General features: G+C 49.8%; 1 protein-coding gene across 2 annotated transcripts in view; it reads left to right on the forward strand.

Moving 5' to 3' along the window:
• The window catches only part of cdh24b (cadherin 24, type 2b), a 106,428-nt gene that overhangs the window by 39,574 nt on the left and 40,913 nt on the right, over positions 1-25,941 (forward strand). For both annotated transcript variants that reach the window (XM_029831236.1, XM_029831235.1), the window contains 3 exons: positions 3,747-5,459; positions 19,272-19,566; positions 25,308-25,427. In XM_029831236.1, the coding sequence (XP_029687096.1) occupies positions 4,020-5,459; positions 19,272-19,566; positions 25,308-25,427 (1,855 nt within the window). In that variant the 5' untranslated portion in view covers positions 3,747-4,019. The remainder of the gene's footprint in view (positions 1-3,746; positions 5,460-19,271; positions 19,567-25,307; positions 25,428-25,941) is intronic.

Below are 25,941 nucleotides of genomic sequence, written 5' to 3' on the forward strand. Positions count from 1 at the left end.
CTCTCCCAGGAGTGACACTGATGGAGACAAGGCTAGGGACACAGGTGAACGGCGTATCCATGCCGTTGTTTCGACGCCTCGACTGATCGACTTTTGTTCCACCGAGTTCGGGTTGAGGAGGGCGCTGCCGCCTGCCCTGTCCACCCTCCGCCGTCCTCGCCTCACACGTCCCCTCCACCACGCCTGCTCGCTGTTCCTCCTCATCAGTCTTTCTTCTGGAACTTACCTTTGTTGCTCCATGCATAATTCCTTCGGTACGGCTGCTTTTCCTCCTCCCCCCTGGTGGGGGAGAGCCCGCTTTCTTCTCTTTGACTTTGCTGTGTCCAGAAAGGCGATCCCCAGAGCTTTCTTTATTTTCCTTCCCAGCAGAAACACGAGTATTAAGAAGAAAGTTCGTATTGATGTTTAGGATTGTGTGGAAGTTTCAAGGTTTTTCTGCAAGCGAGATGAATTTCATGAGGTCGGATCGATGTGGCTTTAAGTCTCGGGCTTTTTTATATGCATAAAATGGATAAAGAGGTTTTCAGGATGTTCAACGAGGCTTGGAAAGCAGCCGCGATGTGTCTTCTTCTGTGGCGTTGGAGAGAAGGTGCCGTTGCTGTAGGTGAGCCAGCACGTCTCGCCACATCTGCGTGATTGACAGAAGAGACAAATTCAGCGAAAATTCCCGGGAGTAAAAACCGGCATATTTATGCATATAGGTGGGAGAGATGCAAGCTCACCAGTATTTTAGGGTAAATCTGACCAGCACTCGGCCGACTGTCACCATCGTTGCGTCCTCCACTACGTCTTCACACTTTTGGAATGGTTCCGCTGTAAATTAGGAACTTCCAGGAACTTTATTCATCATGCAGTGGTGAGTCGGCACCACTCCCACACCCTTGAGTTGGTGAAACCGGAATAATCGATCTAAGGATCTGAGACTTTGACACTTTTTCCAGTTAAATGGAAGCGTTTCGGATGAACCGGGTCACAGGGAAAGCTTCTCTCCCAAGCGGCGAGTGCACATGCTTTGAATCCCTCGGCGGATACCTCAGCCGTGCATTCTTATAAGACTCATTAAGAAGTGAGAGCTCCCTGAAGCTCCCAAACAGTAGCCGCCTTATCTCTGTTTATTCCTGAAGACAACACGCTGCTGTGCGCCAGCGAAATAAACATCCTGATCTTCGCTGCTTCGTGCAAAGATTAAAAACAACAATTCGCTGTATTTCACTACACGGAGCTCTAATGAGGAGGCTCGTGTTCCCCACCTGAGCATCCAATTAGCGTTACTTACCACTGCACAGGCCGATGCTTCCCATGGAACCGAGAAGCTCGGGGAACAGCGGCTGTTACGCCGTTCCAGGAGCACCCTAAATATGTCATGAGTTGAATTAAAGCTTAAATTTTTCTTCCTAAAGGAAAAAAGATTGGTGTAAATGAACTAAAGAGACGGGATCCAGTTGAATGAAAGGGCCGTTGATTTGAAGGTCTTTCTCTTAATGGCACCAGAACTATTTCAGGAGCAATTTGTTGCTCAGCGCTCCAACAAAAATCCTGTTGACAAAAGGGTTCCACATGAAAAATGCTGCAAAATCGTTGGTTCAGGTGGCGACAGCGTCATGTTTGGATTCTTCACTGCATCCCACCACCTGCCCCAGGCTAGTTAACAAGGCGCCTGTGGCAATGATTGCCTGGCCATCACACTCCTGACTGATAAGTTCCTGTGGGGGCAAGAAGCGCTCTGTCATTGAGTTCACCCCGATCGCCTCCCTGTGCTGTACAACCGAGATAACACAGGCCGGCCAAGCCTCGCGTCCTCTGCAGCGGCTGCTTTGATGATTCTGTACGAAATATGCTGCAGAAAAAACAAAAAGCTATCAGACGTTTTAGCACCTAATAGTTACCCGAATGTAATCTGTCCATTTAGTCTTCCAGTCCCAGTGGAACTGGCCCATCTGTGCAGATGTATTGGCTTCTCCTTCAAAGTTTAGCCTCTCCGTCTCTCTCTAACAGTAATTTATGCCTTTGTTTTTCACTGCAACAAGCCAGTTTAGCTTCAGGCTGATCAACAATGTAGGAACAGCAACTAAAAATAATTAGTGTTTTGCCATACCGGCATCACCTGTAACCTCGGGTTTGTGTATCTGTCATCTAATGTGCACTAGGATGTGTTTGAAATCAGTAATTAAGGCTAATGCAGCCATAGTGATGCAAATACATCCATCAAGCCACCAATTATCCTGGCTCAGGGTTGCAGGTCAACCCCAAATTTATGGCTAACTGTTTTCACGTTGTAACTTGGAAATGCTGCTGCGTCCAGGTACTAATTGAAAACGGCGTTGAAATTGCACGTACAAATGACTGGAAATTGGATTAATTTCACCAATGTGATCACGTCTAATTTATGGCTCCTTCCCCCGGGGACGGCCTTCTTCCTGCATTTTTATGATTTGACTGATTTACGCGGGCAATTATGCTGCTGTAGCTTGTTGTCAAGATGGCAGCCGGCGAGACGGCTGTCACTTCTAATGCAGCAAGGCCGAGGCAGAGGGCCGGATGAGTGATTGAAACTTAAGAGTGCACGGAGGGTGAGGGACAAAGTGACAGGGCTGTGATTGACACAGATGAGAGAGTGGAGACGAGGAGAGTGGATACTAAAACAATAGCGAGTTAAAGAGAGGGGCTAGAAAGAGATTTAGAGAGATATATAAGGCTGAGGAGGAGACAGGTGGTGAGTGGGAGAAGTGGGAAAAGGGAGGGGTGGATCATCTTTTTTTTCTTCCCATCTTTGCTGTAAATCAAAAGCTCTGCTCGGAGAGAGCGTGGCCGGGGAGGAGGTGGTAGCTGGTGTTGTCGGGAAGGAGATGAGAGAGGAGTATTCCTAGAGGGCCGCCCCAACTTCAGTCATGCCCCGCTGAACGTGCTGACAGGGCCTGAGCGTCACAGCGGAGCAAGTGTCATGCACCCCGACAAAGATGGATTTTCATGAAATATGTAGCATCAACATGTAGAGGAACAAGTCTGGCTGAAGCTGAAGCTACTGACAACAATTACCCACAAAATGGACACCAGCAAAGCAGTTCTGACCCGTCAGGACACACAGAGGACATCTTGGAGAAGGTTGAGGAACTTTGGCAGAACATGCAGTGGATGTAGGCTTTGGAAGTGCACTTCGTGATGTCCAGGCCAAGACCCAGTTTCCTTTCCAGAACTTTGAAATCATGCAACAACATGAAATGCGACCCATCAAAACAGTTTCGCTCACCTCGTACGTGCGGCGAGAGTTGAGGAGCCTCGACCAGCACCCGAGGTGCCGTGTACAACAAAGTGCCTCCCTATCTGAGCTTTGCATCTGTATTGACATTCTAACTGGGTGATCAAAGCCTCGTGTTAATCCAGTTAATTAATCACGCATCAAAGTGGGACGGCGCTAGCGCCGTATCGTAGCTAAAATCCTTGACAGTCGTTTCTCTTCCCCAACGCTTGGAGCTTTTTTCTCATCCTCTTTCCACCGTGTAGACTAAAAGGATGTTACCTTTGTACTCAGCTGGCTGATGGAGCAAAGATGTTTGTCATTGTAATATCGGTAAAAAATATCGGTTAATGTGCTTCCTGTTTGAGTCTCTTTCTACGTTTGAAACTGTTTTCTGTCGTTTCTAGCTCTTTATCGCCCCACCTGTATTCTCTGAATTCTGCTCCATTTTTAATTAAAGCAGCCTGATGATTAAAGTTTTAACCTAATTATCGTTATCTTTTTCTCGCAGGGTTCAGCTCTTCGTGGAAAACTGAATGAGACGCTTCACAAAACCAACAGAGAAAGTCTTGGTTAGATAGACGAAGGTACACGGCAGCGCAGGGGAGAAAGATAAAGGACAGACGGAGTGACGGACACCTGCTGTGGCACCGGCGTGAATGGTGCATGATGGGAAAGTGAGAAGAGGGACATGAAAAGCTGCAGAACAGAAAAGAGAATGAAGACAACTGGAAAGCAAGGACTCGCTCCTCATTCAAACTAGAACATCTTGCTCGACGACAAGATGATTGCAAGAAATCTGCTTCTATTGGTTTCCCTGGTTCTGTGGGAGGGGCTTACAGGAGGCGCCGCCACCGGTAAGATTGTCCGGAGGAAGGGAGTAGGCACATCGCACTTGGGGAAGCTTGTGGAGAGGGATGCGAGCATGGACGCCAATGCTCTGCCTGTGGTGACCCTCAGGAACCTGATCAGTTATGAGCAGACTGCTGACTCCGGCACTTATTCCTATTCCAAAATATCGCAGGGTCGTGCGACTCAGTCGGCAGCAAATGGCGAGAGGAAGGCCTTCAAGCCCAAGCGGGAGGTTGAGCCGGTCGATAAAAAAGAAGCGGCTCTGCACGCCAGCAACAAGGAGCCGGTCCACGAAGCAAAGAAAGCCAAGAACAATACCAAGAATGTTGAAGGCAAAACGGGAAAATCAGACAAGTCTCTTCATCATAAGTCAGAACTGCACGGCAACAGAACCAGACTCGTGTGTAGGTCCAGGTGCAGATCTGATTCGGGTATTCACACCACAGGTGTTCCGGGAAAAGGCTTCAGTGCTGATTCCACTCGAAAGCTCAACCTCACTGGCAGCTACGGCGTTCTGAAGCTGCTGTCCAAAGAAAACCTGGTCAGGATCGTCAATTCCCAAATGCAGAACGTCCCCAGCCGGAGCGTTGCGAGCAAAGGCGGCCGCAGTAGAAAAAGAGACTTGATTGACGTTAATCACGGACAGTTGGAGGCTCAGAAAGTGCAGAGACAAGACGTAGCTGTCGCTCCTTTGCACTCTGGGCTGGATAATCAAACAGCCTTACCGAACGGAAGTCCAGTCACTGGTCCAGATCTTAATCAAGACCAGGCCGATGGCGCCCCTAATAATCCCCCCGGTGAAGTCAGCCCTGATGTGGGTAGAGGGCAGGCCAGGGTGGGACTGCAGGGTCCTGTCCGTTCACTGTCAACACCTGGCAGCGAGGTCGGTCTCGGCCCCGAGAAGGAAGCGATAACAAGTCAAACAGAGCCGCCATTAGCATCCGCAAAACATTTGCCGCCGCATGTGCTCTCTGCAACGAATGACGCTCCGTCTTTGCTGACAATGCAGCCCCTGGGAGCGAGAGGCAGTGCAGCGGATTCCCACAGAGACCCATTAGCAGAGTCGGTTCACTCTGCTCAAACAGAACTCAGCACAGCTCAGTACCCTCCAGATGAAGACAACAAACTTGTCAACAGCAGTCACGTCCTAAAGCTCCACCCGGCGCCCGAGTGGAGCCGCGATGCCAAAGAAGCCTCTGCACAGGTCGGCAGCTCGGAAAACGGGAACGGCCTCGTGTTTGAGGAAGCAGAGGAGGACGCGGGAAGAGCGGAACCGGCGGGGCCGCGCTCCCGCAGCAGGAGGAGCTGGATCTGGAACCAGTTCTTCGTCATCGAAGAGTACGCCGGACCCGAACCGGTGCTCATCGGACGGGTAAGCGGAAGGACGAAAATTCGTCCATCATTTACAAAGGTTGTGAACTATCTCATGAATATTTAACATGTGGCTACAAATCTTTTACAAGGCTTATTTAATCTCTGGGTCCCCCTCTCGGGTAGCCGACACATTTTACTCAGAAACTGATTCGTATAATTTAACCCCAGTCAAGCTTTTTCCCCCCTTTTTACGCAGACTTATAAATTTGGAATTGATTAACTTTGCTCTGGTGTGATGTGGTGCCTTCCAGGTAGTCGTAAATGCATTAATGAATCAATGGAGTATTGAGGTATTAACAAAATCCCCAGATCCCGTCGGCCCAAGGGGCCGGTCATGATCACTACCAATCTGAACCCACCAATGGGAATTGACATATCCAGGAGAATTAATAGCTTTACTTTTTCATCTAGCATCGATTCACGCCCAAAGGCCCAACGCAGGGGTAGTGTGTCTGTGTCATTTCCCTGTTGGTGCGACCTGTCAGTTGTCCTCCCTCATGGTCAGGGGTCTACAAGGTCCTGCTAATGCTGCTTCAGATTGATTTACACTTCCTTTGATGAGATTTATCCCCTGCCAGAGCAACACACAGGGCTGGGGTTGGATTGCTTGGCTCTGTAATTTATTGAAATCATTGGATTGGCGTGTGTGACCCTCGCTGCCTGAGGGTCACCGCCTCTGTCTTCCTCTCAACCCGTAACCCCATGAGTGTAGAGGTCGTCACGCGGACCGGACGGAAGGTGTCTGTTTCTAAAATGGCCGTGTTCCCGTCCGCTCGGCGAGCCCCGGCCGTTTTCTGTGCCCAGCTGCAGTAGATGAGCTAATTTATAAGCCTGTGTGGCTGGTTTGCTGTGCAAATGAATAGTTATGATCCCTGTGTGAGCGCTACAGGCGGCGGGAAAGCACAGAAGTCATGTGATGCCAGCGATTAACATTGAATTACTGAGCTCGGGCACAGACGTCGACAGGCTCTGAGTACGACCGAAATGGCTCAAACGACCCCCTATTTCATGTTATGCTTTTAAATAACAAAATCATAATGAGTTTTTGTGTTTCATGGGAGGTTTCATTCCCTATTCCATTCGGACGCAACGCCGAGTCGGCAAAGTAACCAACAAGTTATTGGCTAAACGGTAGTGAAGTAAATGCAGCCGCTAAATAAGTTCAGTTTATCTTCATCGCGGCAAATCGACTCGCGGCGCTTTAAAGTTTGAGCGCTCAGGTGCACGGAGCTGGACTCTGCAGTCGCTCTGCAAACATCTAATTTGGCCGTTATGGCCTCTGCAGCCGTGAGGGATGGACGTCCAAAGCCAACGCCAGAGTGCCCACGGACGGAGAAGATGCAGAAGCTAACGGGCCGGTGTACAGATGGTGCCGTGTGTAGAGCCATTAGTGCCAATCTGCTGTGTCAAGCAGGTATTTATGCCAGCACATTGTATGGCACTCAAGGAGGGAACAAAGCCAGGACACACACGTGCCCATATGATAGCGCTGACACTTGGAAGACGACCAGAACGCTATTGTGACTGTGTGTGTGTGTGATTAGTACCCTGGTGTATTAGACTGTGATGGCACGCATGAATAATGCTCTTATACATCTAAATACGCTTATGAATTTTTAATCCCCCCTCTCTGCTCCAGTGTAGGCCGGCTCTATAGGTAGAGAGATCAATGCGCGCTCCGCTTAGTGTTTCCCCTCCAAACGGGGCCCCGGCGGTGCTTTCATCCAGGGCAAAATGACGGTGATTGTGAAGAAATGAACCACCTTTATCGGGTCTGTGCACTCCCTGACGCGCAGGGGCTGCCCATTCAAACCGGCAATTTTGTATTTAATTGTGTGCCCTCCTTCAAAAGTAGCCGCGAATCAGTGTTAGGGGGCTAACACTGATTCGTACTGGGGTTTTTTTGTGTGATCTCTGGCTTTTCTGTCTGGATAAATCTGCAGCAAAGCTGGAAACAAGAGCCAGGACTCTAATCTGTGGTGCTAAAGGGAGACAAAGGCTCTGCAGCTTAACTGATAATGAATCAGAGGCCACGTTTTTGGACACAGCGAACAACTCTGGATATTTATACGCACGTTCTTGCATTTGAAATAGCTCCAAAGGAGCATTTACGTAAAAGCAGCAGCTGGTGCGTCACCACATGTCCGCTCACCCATAAAAATGTCTGATTATTGTCAAAAGATCAGAGGTTTTATTTACCAAGAGTTTTATTTTTGGAGTTGTCGAAGGTTCACAGGAGTTGCTAAAAAGGGTACGAAGCCCTCCGAGCTGCGGATTGTCTGACACACTCACCGCCGCCGCCGCGTTACTATATTTTCTGGAGTGTCTCCTGATAATTGTGAATTTAATTGATGCTGTCACATGGTCTGTAATGGGGTTTCAAGTGATTGCAGAGCCAGTGTGAGAGAAACACAGATTTTCTTAAGGAGAAACAGGCACCTCAGCAGAACTGGGATTAGGGGGGGACGGGGGACCCAGCAGTCTGATTAGCTTTTCCTCGGTCTCCTCTTGAAATGCTAACGCACCTCATGTGGGGAGGAACATGACGTGTAGACATTTCTGGCGCTTCTAAATTCCCATACATACGCGTGCTGGTTGTAACCGAAGCGCCTGAGCTACCTGAGCATTTACCAACGCAGCGGCGCAACAGGAAGGCTACCGCCATTAGCATCTCATTAACATCGGCATCAACATACATAATTCATTTTGTGCTACACGGTCACCGCGACCGCCTGTGCTGCGCAGGGCGCTCCGGTGGCAGCGCTGCAAGTTTGGAACAGGTAATGAATAAAAGCGTTCGGATTGCGACACAACAGGAAGCGTTGACAGTAGAATTCGCCGCCTCACGTGCACGCATCTTATTGTGCCCTGCAACATGTGTTTAACTGGTTCACGCAGCCTGGGGGCAGCTGGAGATGGGTAAAAACCCAGTTATCGGCTGCTCTCTGCACCTGTGAGCGCAGGTGCAGGTAAAGAACCTCAGCTTCATGAGTTCTACATCACTCTTTATTGCATATGAAATATATATGTTTAACAATCTAATTTACCTCTGCTGGGCGTCCTCAGCACAGGAAGCTTATGTAGATATATTGGCAATAATATCGCCATAATGTGACTTTTTTAGCGCGTAGCTGAGGGATTTAACTTTGCTTTTAACTGCCTTTTCTCACCTTTTACTACGGGTGCCAAATGGTTGGTTCTGTCTTTAAGTGGAGTCGATTGAGCTGCTGAAACTGGAGCACTAATCTGCTCGGTGAGTCTTTCTGCAAGAGAATTAAAAATGGGGGGGAAAAAACAGGCGAAAAGGAAAAAAGCCGCGAGTGCAGAGTCAACAGTCAGGAAAAATGGGAATCAGCTGTTAAATTAGCACAGAGCGTATTTGATTTCCAAACTACAAAGTATCTTCAAATGTTTTATGATCACAAACACGCTGGATATCAATATTAGATAGCATAGTTGTGCAGTTTCAGGCCTCAGCTTTGATTGGCCGGCTCAATTTTGATATATTTACTTTGATTCCGGCCACAAAACTCAAAGCATTTGTTAAATAAAGTTCCTGTAAAAAAACCCATCAGTATTAACAGTCTTACGTCGCAACATTTACGTCTTTAAGATGATTTTCTTGTCAGTAAACAGAGTCGCTATAATAAGACTTTAGGTCAACACTAATTGGCTGGTAGCTGATGTATTTAGCTTGGTATTATTTACTTTTTTACCACAAATAATAAATAGCAGATTTTGTCAGGCTTCAGTATATTAAAATTAATGAGTGCACGTGTTATTACCATGCTAAATATAGACGGAGCAGTTGATTAGTGTGCACAGCAATAATAAATACACACTGGATTCCAACTTAGTCGTTGGCTCAGTTGTTCTTAATTAATAAACAGTGTGAAAAGATCCACTTGTGTTTGTGTTACACACCCACACCTCTGAAGACAGCACTATAAAAAAGGTCCTGTAGGAAAACGATGATCACTCCTGTCTTTGTACCCTGGAGAGGCATTTTATGTGCTGCATGAATGAAAAACCTTCTGCTTTTAAACACAACCTTGCACAACGGAACATAATCCCGTATACAAAATTAATTAAAAGCTGTCATTAATAAGGAGGTGATAAAAGTTTCAAGTGCGCCGGTGTCACAGTGTTGAGGCCACTCGTGTTTAAATGGTGTCTGATGGCAGAAGGTGAAACTCGCCGAGAGGCCGATGGCGGTCTGCCAAAGCGGCCTCGGCCGCGCGGCTGGCGCCGACTTTGGCAAAGACGATTCAAGATGGCGCCAGTGTTTTATTTGGCATCCACCGGCCGGCGTGGGCTGATGGTGTCCTCGCGTTCGTTTATCCTCCAAGACGTTGGCAAATATTAACTCCACAGCTGGATTAGCAACAACCAGATTTGTTTCTGAACTTTTGAGCTACGACTCTTTGCCAGGTTGCATCATGGGAAGTGTAGTCTCCTGCGAGTGTGTAGTAAATCCATGGACAATCCCGCTTCTTTTTTCCAGGCAATCTTGTTCTGTTGTCTCTTCTTCCGAATCTTAAGTAACGCTCTGGAAGCACACCCCATTTGTTCAGCTTATTAGTTTAATTAATACCGTTCCTACGCTGCGTGTAATTTGTATCTTTATGAGCTTATCTCACGATGGCGTTATCTGCCCAAAACAGCCAAAATAGCTGCGGCGGGAAAAGTCATTTTCCGAGCAGCTCAAATCAGTTTTCCGTCCCGACTTTATTAATAAATATTTGATGGATGTCGTCTGTCGTCGCACTAAATGTTTGTACCCCGTAAATGTTTCTGTTGCAGAATAAAAGATCTAAACATTGTGCATAAGCACGAGCCGTGTTCATGCTAATCGGCGCGGAGCGGCATGACGCGGCACAGTTGATGCTGCTGTGTCGTAGCGCACGATGATCTATTAAAGGAGGTGACGAGGAGAAAAACAAGGAGCCACAAATGACACATCGGGTTCTCCTCCTGTTCCTGCGACCTTTTTCTCTGGCGGGAGGCACAGGTGGCGATAAAATCTGCAGCGTCTCCGGCACCACTATTCCTGGTCCTCCAGCACAAGTCTGACACAGTAGAACGGCGCAGAGCGATATTTTGCTCCCCCATCAACAGAAATGGGGGGTGAACGGGAACGGGAACGCGACCTCCACATCGCGGCTGTTCTTCTCAGTCACTCCCGCGCTGATAACGCCCGCGCACGTCAACATAATCGGCAAAAGACGGCAGTGCAAATATCCCGGAATTCAGTTTTTCCCGATAAGCGGCTGATGCGTCGTACATCTTTATTCATCCCAACAGTAAGCACACATCTGCTGACAAGGAATTTATGAATAATGATACAAAAACACGGCAATCTTGCAGCCATCTCTGTCTTTTATGCCGCTCCCACTCTGTTCTCGCCGCCGTCGCCGTTTAGCCTCTGGGCCTGACGCAGCGGGAGGGGGGGAGACGGGAATTACAGAGCGAGTGTGGCACTGGAGGGAGCGGGAGACACGGGAGCGCCAGATTAACATGCAGGAAGAAGGCAAAAGAGCGAGGTTACGGAGGAGAAGCCACGATCGGCGCTTTGAGGGCGGCGTTAATGGTGCGCTGAAGAAGTGAGAATGGCAGGAAGTGAGGAAAAGGTTAATGGCTTACAACTGGTGGCGAGGAGGAACGTGTGAGGCAGAGCCGAGATCACACGCGTCTGTGATGCCGACCTCTCAGCCCTGAGGGCCCTGATGAGAGGACGGACGGACGCAAGGAGAGAAGGAAAATGTTACGAAAAGAGCCGCCCGGGACGGACAGGGTTCGTGGAGAAGAAAATGTTAGCGGCTACGTATCCTTTGGTGGGGGCCACTTTCAAATGTGACTTGGAGAGCAGGATGACATGTGGAGGAAAATAATAGACAGAGAACAAAGCTGGGAAGGTAGAAGAATAAGAAGCAGGGAGCCTTTTCAGGCTGGAATTGAAAGGAAACACACAGAAAGCCTTTACATCCAATCACCGTTCGCTCTTATAGCTCGTGTTTCATCTCAGGATAATGTTGAACAAACCGGCAAAGTCAGGCTGGGAATTTAAATCAGTCCTCTCCCGCGGAAGCGGCGGCGGGCTGCCGGTTCTTTGAGGAGCGGTCGAAAACCGATCGCAGTGACGCTAACGAGGCTCTGTTAGCGCCGCAGCTAACGTCCTCTGTTCGAGTGAACTGTCTGTACTTCCTGTCGCAACTTTAGCTGCGCTCCTTTGTTGATTCTGCCACGTTGACATTCACGTTAGCAAAAACAAATAATGACAAAGCGTTTTCCTGTCTCTCCACGCCGGCTGCGCCAGTCCTGCATTTGTGTTTGCTAATCGCCTGTTTCTGGTAATTTAAGCGGATGATCTAAGGGTGCAGGAAAAAAAGGCGTTCCGACAGTTTTCAGAATTCCGAGAAGAGGAAAGAAACTCTCCCATATTCTCTCTGAAGTTGCGAGATCCCTGCACAGGTGTCATCGGTCGTGGAAGAAGTAGTCCCTGGGACCCGCGCGCGCTTGTGCACGCGTCACATGGCAGGCTGTTTATTTTAATACAATTATTTCCGTAAAAATAGGTTTAAATCTACGCAAACCGGAGTGGGAAGCAAAAGCAGAGCTAACCGGTGAGATGCGTGTGAAGGCTTGGTGAAGTGTGCCGCGCCGCGCCCTCCCTCCCACCCTCGCGCCGTCGGGACGGGGGCTCGGTAAGCTAACTCGGTGTTTTCCTACTCTCTAACGCGGTCCATGATTAAACACGGTGCCAGGACGGGAGGCTTGCCAAGGTTAGCCGTGTCAGCGGAGTCGGGAAGCCAGCGCGCTTAACCGGGCCGCTGGGAAGTGACACACGGGGAAAGTGTGGAGCACGGAGACCGTGGAGGAGTTTAATTTATGCAGCCCAGGGTGATCTCTGTGACCGTAACCTTGGGCGGATATTTCTGCACCGGCCCCGGACCGCGCTCTCCACTTTCCCCCGTGGCCCCGGACAAACCCGTGTGTCAGGGCGAGGAGGTGAAAAGGAGGCGTCACATGTCAAAACAGGAAGAGATGGTTAGAGGAAGGGGGCAGGAAGGAGCTGACACATCACCCTCAGGCAGAAAATAGAGCCGCTCAGTCGATCATCAGCGTTCCTGAAGTCATTAATAAACCACCGCTGCTGTTGATCCACTATTCATATTTTGATTATAACTGTTCAATTTAAAGGGAATAACGTCCTCACATCCTCCCTGGTGGAGCCCAGCGATGCAGAAGTGGCCTCTTCTGGAACGAATTAGTGCATCGCTCAGCGATCGCGCGCCTGCATGGAGGAATTATGTAGAACTTCCGGGTTTTGCTTTCACCGGGTTCATTCTTTGGATCGTTTTTAATTTGTTTTTCCCATAACATAAAACTGGGGTGAGAAGTCAAGATTGACATCCAGAGTCTGTTCATTCAGGCAGCGGTAAATAAAGCGGAGGGTCGATCCCACGGCGGCCCGGCGCCGCCCACGCCATGGACAATACAGCAACGTTTCCATCCGTTGTGGAGACACTCATACGGGGCGCGGGCCGCCGCCCACGCGCCCCGTATGAGTGTCTCCACAACGGATGGAAACGTTGCTGTATTGTCCATCTGTTAACGATCTGTTAACAGCGTCCCTGGTAGCGAGCACGAGTCCTTCAAGAGCACCTCAACGGCTCACTAGAGGTAACTTCGCCGCGTTCGTTGCTCAGACTTTATTCTGTCAAAGTGCTTTCAGGTTTCTGAACCTGAGGGATGGAAAACGGTTGATCTGTGTTCGGTTTCGCCCGCTCCCAACGATGGCCAGAGGGCGAGCCTTCAGGACTCCGACCTTTTCCTTTGCCGTGCAACAAACGTGTCCGTGCGTCGCCGTGGCTACAAAAGCTGAGCCCCAGAGGCCAAACGCAGCTGCTCCGAATGTGTCGATAAGGTGAAGCTTCGGAACGCTGCTTTGTTTTGAATGCAGGAGCTTTTGTGGGTGTGGAGGCAGCTGGAGTGCAGATGAGAGGAGGTCAAACGAAGAGCTCGGGGTCAAACTGAGGCGAGCGGGAGGCCAGGGGAGGGCGGGGGGCGGAGGTGACGCTGGTGGGGAGGAGGTGAAAGAGGTGAAGCCGGGAGGAGGCGGACATTTTAATTCATCCAGCTGCCATCCCAGCGTGCGGAGCTTGACAATAGACGTCTATATGGAAATAAAGATGGAATTAGAGTGAACTTTGCATTCATCCGGGTGGCAGAGTGGCTAACTCTCTTCTACAAACAGATGTTAGCAAGATTTTAACTGGAGCTTCTGTTTGGAAATGAAGCTGGTTCCGTAACTTGGATGCAGACGTGGGTCCGGAGCCAAATATAAAGTCGGAATTTCTTAAAAAAACAGCTGCAAAACTCATTTCCATCGGCCATAAACACAGCAGTGTCCCGGCGGTGAGGCCGTTGCTCGTGGCAGCGGCGCGCGGTGGCATATATGTGGGCGCTTCGCCCTTTAAAGCTCCGGCAGTGTGTTCGGCCTCCGGTGGCCTTTTCCAAGCTCGTCTCTCTCAGCTCAAAAAAAATCGGATGTGAAGTGCTCACCATCCAAGTGGAACACTGAGCAGTAAACCACCAACAACACACACACACACACACACACACACACACACACACACACACGCGTGCATGCTCATACATCAGCTGGTTATGATAATCAAAAGCAGGATTTGCATAGCGCCGAGCTAAAAGCACAGTTTTGTCCTGAATAATGTATCGCGGAGGACGGGAGCAGCGGTGGGACGCATCAGGCAGCTTATGGTGCTAAAGGAAAAGTCTAATAATGATTAATAATGAATGTTCGGTTCGCAAGTGCGTGAGTGGGAGGCAGCGGCTGATGGAGGGATTTAGTGTGTTCCCGTGTACGCCGGGGCAGAGGCCGCACTCGGCACCCTCCGGAGCCGGATCGGACCGGATCGGGAGGAGCGAGCGTCTCCCGTCCCCACCGCAACCGGATTAAAGGGCCCATAATGGCCAGAGGGACATCGATGGTGGATCGATGCTACAGGATGGACTCCCGCTCCTCCTGGCTTTGATATGATCTGGCATTTTATGGCACACGCACACACACACACACACACACACACACGCACACACACACACACACACACACACACACACACACACAGACGCATGCTGTCAGGAAGGCGTTTTATTGAAGAGTTCAGATGGAATTTAAAAGTTGTCCTCTGAGGTCCCTGTCGCTCCGCAGACGTCGGCTGCTTCTCCTTCTGCAGAGGTTTTATGTTTGAGTGCTTCTGCATAATTAGAAGATATTTTTATTCCGTCTTGTTTGAACGACGAGGAGTTGAGAGCATGCAAATGTACCGGCGCGCACGTGTGTGTGTGCGTGTGTGTGTGTCACCTCTGAGGACTCCTATTTGCGGTCTTTATTTATGGCCGTGGTTCTGAGCGATTGCTTATAATGGTCTGTTTTTGCCGAGGGGCAAACGGTTTTAACCTTTGACCTCTTTATGACCTGTCATGGACGAGCAGGAAGACAAATGCAGGATCAAAATGATCCCAGCCTTCAGAATCACGTGACCGAACCATCAATTCTTGCTTATTTGCTTTCATTTACACCATTTGTTGGGTGTTTTTCTGCCTCCTGAAACTTAAAATTAGAATAAAAAGGCATTTAGCAACCCTGCGTTGTGGTTTTAATCTCCTATTATCATCCTCATCCAATCTCTCGCCAGCGAGGGAGTTAATCAGAGCAAATCCCACCCTTGAGCTCGTCAGGCATCACGTGCACGCCCGTGTGTGGCGGCTCCAGATGGGGACGCGTTGCTCTCCAGATGGAAGGAGCACGAAGATGTGCGGCGGCGGCAGAGCCGATCAGACACTTGTTGGCTTTAATTATTCGGTGTCGCGTCAACTTTGGCCTCCGCCGCGCGCTCGCTGCTCACTTCTTGGCCTCCTCTCAGCTCGTTTTTCACTTTCCAGGTCAGGGGCCGCTGGCACACACACACACACACACACACACACACACGGCTTGGCTTCCGGTCCACCCTGCGCACTGACTGTGCCAAGTGGAGTGAGTGAGGAAGGCGACTCGCAGTCATTATAGCTTCCTTGAAAGCTGCTCTGTCAAACACGGATATTCGGCCGACAAACACTCTCAACCGCGTGGTCACGCGGCGGCGCCGGTGCGGGCGCCAGGCGTGCGTGACAGCCGCGGAGCAGCTGAGCTGCACCGCCACTCGCACGACACCAGACCATGTTATTTTTTTGCTTAGTTCCGCTTCTAAAAAAAGGTTTCTGTAGTTTTTCCAAACTCTTCCTCGCTGTTTGCTAAGCTAGCTTCGCATAAGCTTTTTTTTTTCAGGCTGCCTGAGCCCATCCCAAATTAATTCCGCTGAAAGTTTTCCCTCGGCTGACCTCGCTCTTCAAACGCCCTTCTGAAACGGCGAGCCCGCACCCAATCGATTAGTGTGCCGACTCGCCTCTGCCCGGCTCCACGGTCTCCGGCTGATATGAAAGAGCCGGTCCAGGCGATACCTGCACCCGCCTTCCTGCCGGACCCGTCAGCCCAGCGGGGCTTTGGGGGAACCGTGCCGTGGCGGGTCTCTGCTCGTGTCACCGCGCAGAAGCTGAAAAACCACCCCCCCTCGGCTGGTGTGTGTGGGGGGGGGGGGTGATCGGGGCTGTTCTCACACCTGCCCAGATGCCACTTGGAAATTCCTCCTGATGTGGGATTGAATCCTGCGGCCAACGGTGCCGCTGCTCCGGGATTACTGGCTGTTAGCCATTAGCCATTAGCCGCCAGCTCACATCCCAGTTTGTCATTTTTGCTGCCGCTATAACTTGACGAGCCTCTGAGTTACACACACACACACACACACACACACACACACAAATTCACATTCATTAAGCAAATGCACAGCTGTTGGTGGGGGGAAAGCACATTTTCCTGGTGTTTTCCTGATTTATGGTGCAGCAGAGGTGTGAAATGGCGTGCGCGGTATATTAGTTATGTGCGTGACTGAGAGGACGGCAGCGTTTCCCCTCCTCGCCTCGTGATTTATGATTATTGCAAAAAAATGGGAAATTGAGTATATGAGAATAAGCGTATTACCTTATGATAATATAAGTAATTGTGGAGATTTAGGAGTCTGCAGAGGCCGCGTGTTGCATCTGGCGTCGGGGAAAATGGGAACGGCGGCTTATCAAGCTGAAATCGCTCTCCAAGCAGAGGTGACACATCGGTAAATTTGAATTTTGTGGCCAGTGGCTTCGTATTGTTTGGCGCTCGATATATTTGATGGTGTATCAGGGGGGATATGAAATGGACGAGTTATGAGATGTCATATTACTCAAGTTAAGCAGATGTGAAATATGGTCGCGTGCTAATATTGCTGCGATGTTTTTTTTTTTAATGCTGGCAGGGGGCAGAAAGATATTCCAAAGCTTTGCCACCTCTTTGGCCATAAAATGTCCATTTTATGTGGTTAAGTGAGTTTTCCTTATTATGCTTTCCTATTAATCTTGGGGGAGCTGATAAGGTTGAGAGGTCAGCTTTAAATGGATTGGGTTTCCTTGGATGTGCTCTCTTGCTCCAGAATGACTCTGAGCAGCGCTTTCAATCAACGCCGCCGCCTCTCGCTGTGGTAATGATGGCCGGGGCTTCATTAAGAAGCTCGTTAAGTCCCCTCGTTAAGCTCCAGGGCCGTTAAGACTTTGATTGTTTAATGGCTCTTCGTTATTGTGAGAAGCCGGGCTCCCACGGCGGTCCTGACCAGTCGGCCGTTCGGTCCAATTGGCCCCAGTCGCCCTGCAAGGTGGATGTGAACTCATGGTGTGGCTAAATTTAAAATTTAAAACAAACAGTTTTTCATCGTCACCCCGGAAACAAAAGTGTCATTTGTGTCGATCATCCTAAATGCCCCACCCCCAAAAAAGTCCTCAATTCAAGGCTGATCGTAGCCAATCATATCAGACAGTAGCTAAAATACAAGGGGAGCGCTAGCATTTTTAGCTCTGCTAACTTAAACATCCCGGGGAGACAGATAAACGGGAGGGAACGTTCCCAGCTAACCGCTGTACCGCAGCCATTAATTCATGCTATCACAAAATCTGTCTTTTGCGTTCGAGACAATTAAGATCTGCCAATCACGTAGCGGAGAACGATAAATCACTGTCCGGTGACTTTCTCCTCCTCCCAGCAAGCATCGGAAAACATCTGCAAGTGGCAGCGTGGCGGCACGCTCCGCAGAGGAAACCACTTCTGCTAGCTGCCAAGTAAAACGTCAACTTTAATAGCGCCTCTCGAACTCGGCGGCGGCACTTGCGAGCATGGACGGTTTCTTCCCGTGTTTTAGTAGATGAGCGTAATCAATCGTTTGCTAAACTCATCCCGCTCCGTGTCATTGTTGGATTTTCTGCTGCCGTGATAAAGGAACAAACTTTAGCTTTCATTTCCGCGGCGGTCTGAATTGACGATTTCTTTCTTAGCGATAAACAACACTGTCAACATCCATACTTATCATCAACCCCCCGGAAAGCCGGCGTATCAACTCTATTTCCCCCTTGAAAAATGCCAATCATCAAAGTAAATGGATGTTCGGAGTAGCGCTGTTTTCCCATTTTATTTCCTCTCATGTGCTTCGTTGTTGCCATGCAACGACGGCTTTCCGAGACGAACCCCCAGCCCCTCTGCCGCCGACTCGGCTCTTCTTCCCTCTAAAGTCACATTGTCTCGCTCTCCTACAGGCAGGGGGCTAATTCAGGGCCCTGGCTGTAATCACAGTTAATGTTCCTTCCACATCGGTGGGGGGGCAATAAGATTGAATCCCGCTTCCTCCTGGCAGGCCACCGTGGTCAGAGAGGGAGGACAGAGTGGGCCCCTCCCCCCGGCGTGAGGGGACGCTGGCCGCTCTGGGCTACGCCCTGATCCAATAAAGCTCCAGAGGAGATCGATACGGTCGTTCCGGCGCCGCCCACCCCTGCGCTGCCCTTCATACACATCTATTAGTTAGGGACTAATTGAAAGGCCTGCTGCTCGTTACTCCTTTGTTTTGGTGTGTTATTAAATATCCTGGGAGGGACGCCGTGCGAGGGACGCCGTCCACAGCTGCTGCCAGGAATGAGCGAGGCTCGAAGAGCAGAGGGGGGTTCTGGGATGTTGGGAGGACCGACCTGGACCTGTCAGAAATGTCAGAAGTCAACTCTGATTTCCGTTCTCTACTGTAACGACTTGCACCGGCGTTACATCACCCTCTGGGAGATCCATTTGGGTCCCTGAATCAGCTGCAGGGAGACGGTTGAGGACTTGTCCCCCCGCTCTCTGAATTCTAACCACTAGACGCTGTCAGATCTCCTCTGCTGTCCTTTAAATGTCATCAGGACGAAACACTGGGCTCATATCGACGTCTGGCATTGATCGTGCGTACCAGCACTCGCAATCAAATTATTATTATTATTTTTTTAATTTTCATTTCAGAACCTTGACGTGTGTTCAAAACGGCCGTGCCACAGGGCGGCTTTGTGTGATTGAACTAGAAACTGCGTAGCATGTAGCCTGCTAGCACTGCTAGCCGTATTAGCTGTGCCGCTGTACAGTGGTGGAGCTGCGATACCACAGCCTGTAATAGATTTAAAGTCTAAAATGTTAGCATTTCCCTCCTGTAAAGTATCCTGGAGGTTGGAACCTGAGAGGGTAATCTGAGTTCTGTCTCCACTCGCAGCCCTTTGCTGTTGTCTTTTCCTGTCAGACATGTCTGTAATATACATATTTCCCCTCTTTTTTCCCCTTCCCCTCCCAAATTTCCCCTCCTCTCACCTCCCGTAGCTCCACACCGACATGGACAGGAATGATGGACGCACCAAATATGTTCTCCGAGGCGAGGGAGCCGGCTCGGTCTTCGTGATAGATGAGAAGACAGGTAACATCCACGTCACCAAGCCGCTGGACCGCGAAGAGAAGGATGAGTACCGACTCATCGCCACGGCCACCGACAGGCTGACGGACCGCGCCCTGGAGCCTTCATCACAGTTCATCATTCGCGTGCAAGACATCAACGACAACCCTCCGGTCTTCGACGAGGGGCCCTACAGCGCCTCCGTGCCCGAGATGGCCAACATAGGTACTGCGGGTGGGAGTGTGTGAGTGAGTGTGTGTGTGCGGAGGGTAATTACGCGCTACGCCGTGGCTGTGGAGTCACACGTTTCTCTGATACCCAAAGCAGTCGCCATTTTCTGCCCTGTCACGCCGCCTCCCCCCTCCCCCGTTCCTCTTTTACAGGAGTCAATTTGTCGCCTCTGCCGGCGTCTCACGGGCAGGAAAACATTGACTTCCCATTATGCTGCTGTGTCAGAGGCGAGTGGCGGAGCACTGGAGGGCCGGCGCCGCTACGGCCATTAAAAAGGATATTATGACAGAGTTTGACATCCACTCCAACGTTTCATTCAACACTAAAAAAGAATGGACGCAAAACCTAGCTTGAGCAGAATAACCGGGCTTCAGGGGTGGAGTCACCTGATAATTCGGGGGACACGTCCTCCGATGTGGGCGCGGATTAACCCCGACGTCTCGGGGAGGAATTGGCGTCCGTTTGCTTGTTTGTTGGCGTCTGGCTGCAGCAGCTTTACGCTTTACATTTGCTGTTGAACCAAACACGAGCGCGTCGCTGCTGTCAGCGTCCCCAGAAAGATGGATGTCCCCTCTGACCGCAGCCCGACGCGGCGCTTTATTATTTCCACCTCAGAGGGGCGGTTTTATTCAGCGTCTCTGGAATCAGGTTTGATCGTGACGCCCGGAACAGTGCGGAATATCAGAGCAGAGGTGCTGGAGCTTCATCAAAAACAGCATTTAGGCGGCACTTTGGTGCGAAATAAGAGAAATAACAGTAGACTTTTTCCAACCGAGCCATTTCCATCACTTCCTGTTAGCATTCCGCTCACGCCGCATCACGATTGATCAGAATGGAGCGGTAAATGGATGTTTTAGGTTAAAAATGCTCCATTTCGGGCGGTTCGATACAGCACGCCGGACGGATGGATGGTTTTCAGAATACAAAGTGGAGTGTGTGAGCAAGAGGTGAGTAAATAAATCTGAAGACGGGGGAGGAAACGCCGCCGCCGCGCTCAACGCCACTGCAGCACGGTTCAAGGCTGCTGCAGCTCCGCGGCACAAAGCGAACGGAAACGTTCTCTGACCTGTATTTACATGAGCAGCTCCTCTCTTTAGCCTCACTGTTGCTCATTTTGTCACAGGTTGTTTTGTTTTTTTTTAAATGTAGTTTTCAGGTTTAAAATCATACAGTAAGAAGGAAATGATGTCATTAAAGGACAGGGTGAGGAGCAGAGCGTGTTATAATTAAGAAACTCTTTGAGATTCAACATCCAGAGCGCGTTTCATTTTATTTTCCAACCTCATAACGATTCGAGTCGCTTCTTTGCTCCAAGCATTTTCCAAATTGCCGCCGCTAATAAACAGAGACTTAATAAAGTAAAAGAGAGTCGAAGCTGTTCAGGGTTTACGACACGCGTCCGCTCGACGTGTTAATAAAAAGCCTTTCGGCTCACTTCTCCTTCTCGGGGAGGCTGCAGACTCAGTAATGTTCTGCACACCTTTACTGCCCCTCCAGGAAAACCGCCCCGGAAGTGCTGACAACATGGGAGGAGCCGCTCAGAGCAGACGCAGAACACCTTCACGGAGGAAGCCAAGGTGTCCATAAGTGCTAACCACAATAAATAATGAATAAATAATCCAATCAATACTAAAACAGATCATTTTAGCCTCTCTGCTGGGCGAGAGAGGAAATGAAAGCATCCCTCTCTCCCCGAGCGCTGCAGACTGGAGCTGTGAGCCTGCAGAGCTCCTCCCCCAGGACAGGTTGCGTTGCTATGGTTTCTTTATATTTAGGCCACAGTCTTCCCTCAAATGTGCTACCTCCACACTTTGTGCCACGGGAACAGGCCGGCCGGGCGGCGCTTTTCACTTTTATTACCCTTTTGGCATGAAATTGCATCCCCGCGTGTTCGGAGCAGACAGAGGAAATTTCACGGCTGCTGTTGGAGGCTGTGAACACGCCAACCGTGCAGAACCCCCCCCCCCCCCCCAAACCCCAAAATGGAATGCAGATGGGGATGCAGCGCAGGCAGGAACCGTGCTAGCTTGGATGAGCGGATGAGCTTAAATATTCCTGTCACAGATGGAGGTAGGAAGCATAAAAAAGTTCCCCCCTCCTTGATTAGACACCTGTAGGGGGGGTGCTGCAGCAGAGCAGGATGCAGCCTGTAATTATGCAGTTTGAGTTAATATTACAGCGATAATACCGTTATGATTATCGTCATTATGCAGAAGTTTCTGCCAGACAACAGATGTTTTATTGACATTCTGTTCCCAGCCTGCTATACGTTCATCATCCGCCCCTGTGAGACACAAACCAACTCACACACCTCTCCTGGAAATTCTGAAATATGTTGTGATCCGAATTTCCCATTTACACTCCAGTAATATTGGATGTAGGGCTGACAGGGATGTGCTGACTGCTTTCACCTAAATCCTACATTTAATGATCACGATGCTGGAAATAACCTCATCCAGAGAGCTGTGGATGGTGATATCAGCGTCTTATCTTAGAGTGCACATTTCCACCGCCCCCTGAGATGCGAGTCAAAGAGAAACATTGTTTTCCTCTCCAGGGGCACGCGTGACATTTTAAGGAATGGCCTGGGTTCGGAGCGCGGGGCTTTCAGGCTGACTTCACATCATTTGCCCCCCTCTGACGGGTGGAAGAGAAATCTGCTCCTTAACCTGTAGCAGATTATCGAGACTTTTATGGAGGCTTTAAACCACAAGTCGGTCAATTAATATTATGTTGATCTCACCTCCAACAACTGGCGGTCAGCTCAAATCTAAATTCATTTCCTCAAGCCTGAGACGTTCCCTCGCTTCCCTTGTAAAATGTTTACAATCTCAGGACAATCTCAGGGTTTTAAGACCCCTGTATTCTGCTAATTTGGCCCTCTTCCTCCCCAGAAGATGGTGCAGGGTGATAACTCTCATTCAGATGTTCCAGAGTTTGTTACATCATAATTTAATGTAACTGGAGCACTTTGGATTGTGTAACTCCACACAAAGAAATTTAATCACTTGAGCACACAAAGAAGTGCATAATTCCAGACCAGCTGAGAGAGAGAGAGACAGCTCTCATTTCAGAGAGCGAGGAGGAAAATTTCCATTCATATTCATGGCGCGCGCGCCGCGCTGCTTCTGCGGGACCCTTTCCAATGAAGAGCGCTTTTCTTTGCTCATTAGGAAAATGTTTGCTGCTTGTAAACAGGACGAGGCGCCGACATGATTGACCATAACTGAAACCTGCCCCTGACTCCACCTGAGAGTCGCCGCGCCGCATGCTAAAAGCCTCGTTTCCATATTTAGCCGCGCACCTCTTTTTTCTTCTTATAATTAGCTGTTGAAACTCACCTGCACTTTCGCTCCCCGTCCGTGCTCGCGCCCACACTTGGCAGGAGGGAGTCCCCAGCTGGAGCCGCGGAGCCAAGCCTCCAAAATAAATACTTGAGCTTATATTCGGAGCAGATGCGGCTAATCTTTCAAAGGTTTGTTGGTGAAAATGTGAATTAGTCACACGTGCAGCCGAAGACGAGCTAAGCTAGTTTGTAGGAGGACGGCGGCGCGGGCAGCAGACTACATGGAGACCGTAAAAAAAAAATAATCTGAGAACCAGAACTATAAATCTGAGAGGAGAGACAGTTTTGGCCTCCTTTCAAAATGAGCATCGGACACGTACGTGCTCATTAACACAAGTGTTCACACTGGTCACTATCTCAGTTTATCTGGGTAAATGTGTCTATAACTCCTGGCTTCCAGTTTAAGTTTGGAATGCGTTAGCAGCCACTAGCAAGAAGCAGAGGCAGGTTTGGACGTGTGTGTGTCACACTCGTACCTCAAAATGTCTCCATTATTAGTCAGAGCATGTCTACAGCAGGTCCCTCCACCATTAGAGTGGCTCCTGTTTTCAAGAGCACTCTTGTACTTTAGAAGCACTAAATGCTGCTTTCGGGAAAAATCCGAATTAGGTCAAACCATTCAGAATAATTTCCCACTAAACGGGAGGTGGAGGTGGAGGCGGGGGTGGGGGTGGGGGGTTGATGGACAGCTGTCGCTTCACAAACACGGTCTTCACACGTTCTCGTCTTCGTCATCAGCAGAGTTTAATATTCTGCTACACGTGCGACAGAGGCAGCGGTGCTAGGAGGGTCCAATCAAAGACCTGTAAAACGTGGTGTGTGTGTGTGTGTGTGTGTGTGTGTGTGTGAGATGTCGCCTCATCTGATGCCACACAACGCCGGCTTCTTCTGATTTGTGCCTGCAGAGCGTTTTGCGTTGTCCTCGACATCTCGCCAGATGCGTAATCTGGGTGAGTGACGTCTAACGTTTAACCTTGAGAGCGAATATTAAAAGTCGCAACGTTTTTATCTCCGTTCACTCACTGTTTGATGACGGGGGGAGCAGCATTCCAGACGGGCGCGCGGCGCTCTGAATATTTGATCCTCGCCGAGTGTGACTAGCTGTGCAACACGGTTGACGGGCCGCATACCAATGCTGTTGCACCCGCCTCGGACTTGTTGCGTCAACCTCACAGCCAAAACGTTTGATCCCTGGACTGTACTTGTTTTTTTTTGTTTTTTTCCACTTATCACGTATGACCTGTGTCCTCTGCTCACATCTACAGCGAAGGGACGTTTCAAAGGGAGGCTCTTTGTTGTGCTAGCGCGAGTTCAGAGCTTTGAACTGGAGACAGAAAAGCGCTGCCATGCAGCGTGTTTTTGTGACATTGAGAAAGGCTTAAAATCCAAGGAAAAAGACTGACATCCTCTATTCTACAGTCGCTCGGGTCCGTATGTCATTTATATTTTGGATCCAGTTAGTTCTAATTATTATTAAGGTTCTTTAAGTCATTCAAAATCTTTCGTACTTGGAGAAAATCTCTGATCAGGACACAAAAATGTGTCAGTTTGTTAATTCAAGCACATCAGTCAGTGAAGGTTTCCTGCTAATGGACGGTGTGCCCAAGTTTGTGCAGCGATGTACCATCTGTGGCCCGCAGGCCTCAGGTTGCCAACCTCTGTTTGCACTTTAAATCAAAGCGGACAGAGGAGCTAATTAACCTGGAGCAGGGTTCATTGTTCCCTCTTTTATCTCGCCGTACCTTCCACCCCCTCCCCTATCTTCTCCCGGATGAGTTTGTCATGGCTTTAGTCAGAAATAAAGTTACAGCTACTCCCATAAATCCTCCTTTTTTATTCTTATCTCATCCGGCTCCGATTCCATTCGGAAAAGTCGTTCCGCCCCTTCGCCTCACTATTGACAAATGTGAATAGCCTGCATATGAAATGTGTTTCCTCTATCGAGTTTTTAAATTTTCCTCGACAATTTAAAAGCTAACACCCCTTTGAAAATTGGTGCTCCTCAAGCTGGAGAGCCGATTTAAGGGAGCGGGAGGGTACGCGGAGGCCGCTGAAGAGGCAGGTGGTCCGACGGAGAGACAGCGCTAAAGGGAATTGGAGACGTAGGGAAAGAGGAAGCTGAAAGAGGTTGGGGCGAGGGAGGTGAGTGGGCACCAGCTCAGAGGGTGGTGAGTAAAATATTAGTCACACGGTCGTCTGAATGAGGCTGAAAATGGAGTGGGCGAGTTTGACTGGATCTAAAACGTTCTAATGCTCTTAAAGCGCTGCTGCTTCCTGTTGCTGTCGTTTGGTCTGACTCTTTCTTTCCTCCTTTTCCACTGCCTCCTTGCCTGCCTGTTGCCCCGGCCTTCCCTTCCTTCCCTTCCTTCCCTTCCTTCCCGCCCTTCAGGCACGTCCATAATCCAGGTGACGGCGACGGATGCCGATGACCCAACCTATGGGAACAGCGCCAAGCTGGTGTACACGCTGGTGCAGGGCCAGCAGTACTTCTCCGTGGATCCCCAGACAGGTGAGCGTGCACTCAGAACCACCCTCCATTTGGTCATTTTAGCCTCCCGTCTTGGGGTAATTGTTGAAATTCCATTTTTCTTATAAGTCTAATGTTTTTGGTTTTATTTCGACCGTCATCGGTTCAGGTGGGTCACGGGTGGTCGCCACTTGCGCTGTGCTCGCCGGGCCTCGGTAATTGATTGCTTTGACATACAGGGACCTTTGTGGCGAGCAAACGGCGGCACTTTCTGAAATGTTAATTGGGATGTACGATATTGGAGCCGTGTGCTGACAGTCTACACCTGCCAGCTCCCTCGTCTTCAGTCACCCACCTTCTCCATGGTTCGGCTCAAACCTTCAAACTCATGCACGAGGCCTGTGCCCCGCCCGCTTACTTGTTAGCATTCAGCGGGACTCACCCCGAGCAACCCCAGCACGCCGGATTTGGCTGCGTGAGTGCAAACCACACCCCCCAATCACCTGAGGTTGAACAAGGCGATCGATGTTCAATGGCTGCGTTTTGGTGCCGTTGA

This window comes from Takifugu rubripes, chromosome 22 (genome assembly GCF_901000725.2).
Source record: "Takifugu rubripes chromosome 22, fTakRub1.2, whole genome shotgun sequence".
Taxonomy (NCBI): domain Eukaryota; kingdom Metazoa; phylum Chordata; class Actinopteri; order Tetraodontiformes; family Tetraodontidae; genus Takifugu; species Takifugu rubripes.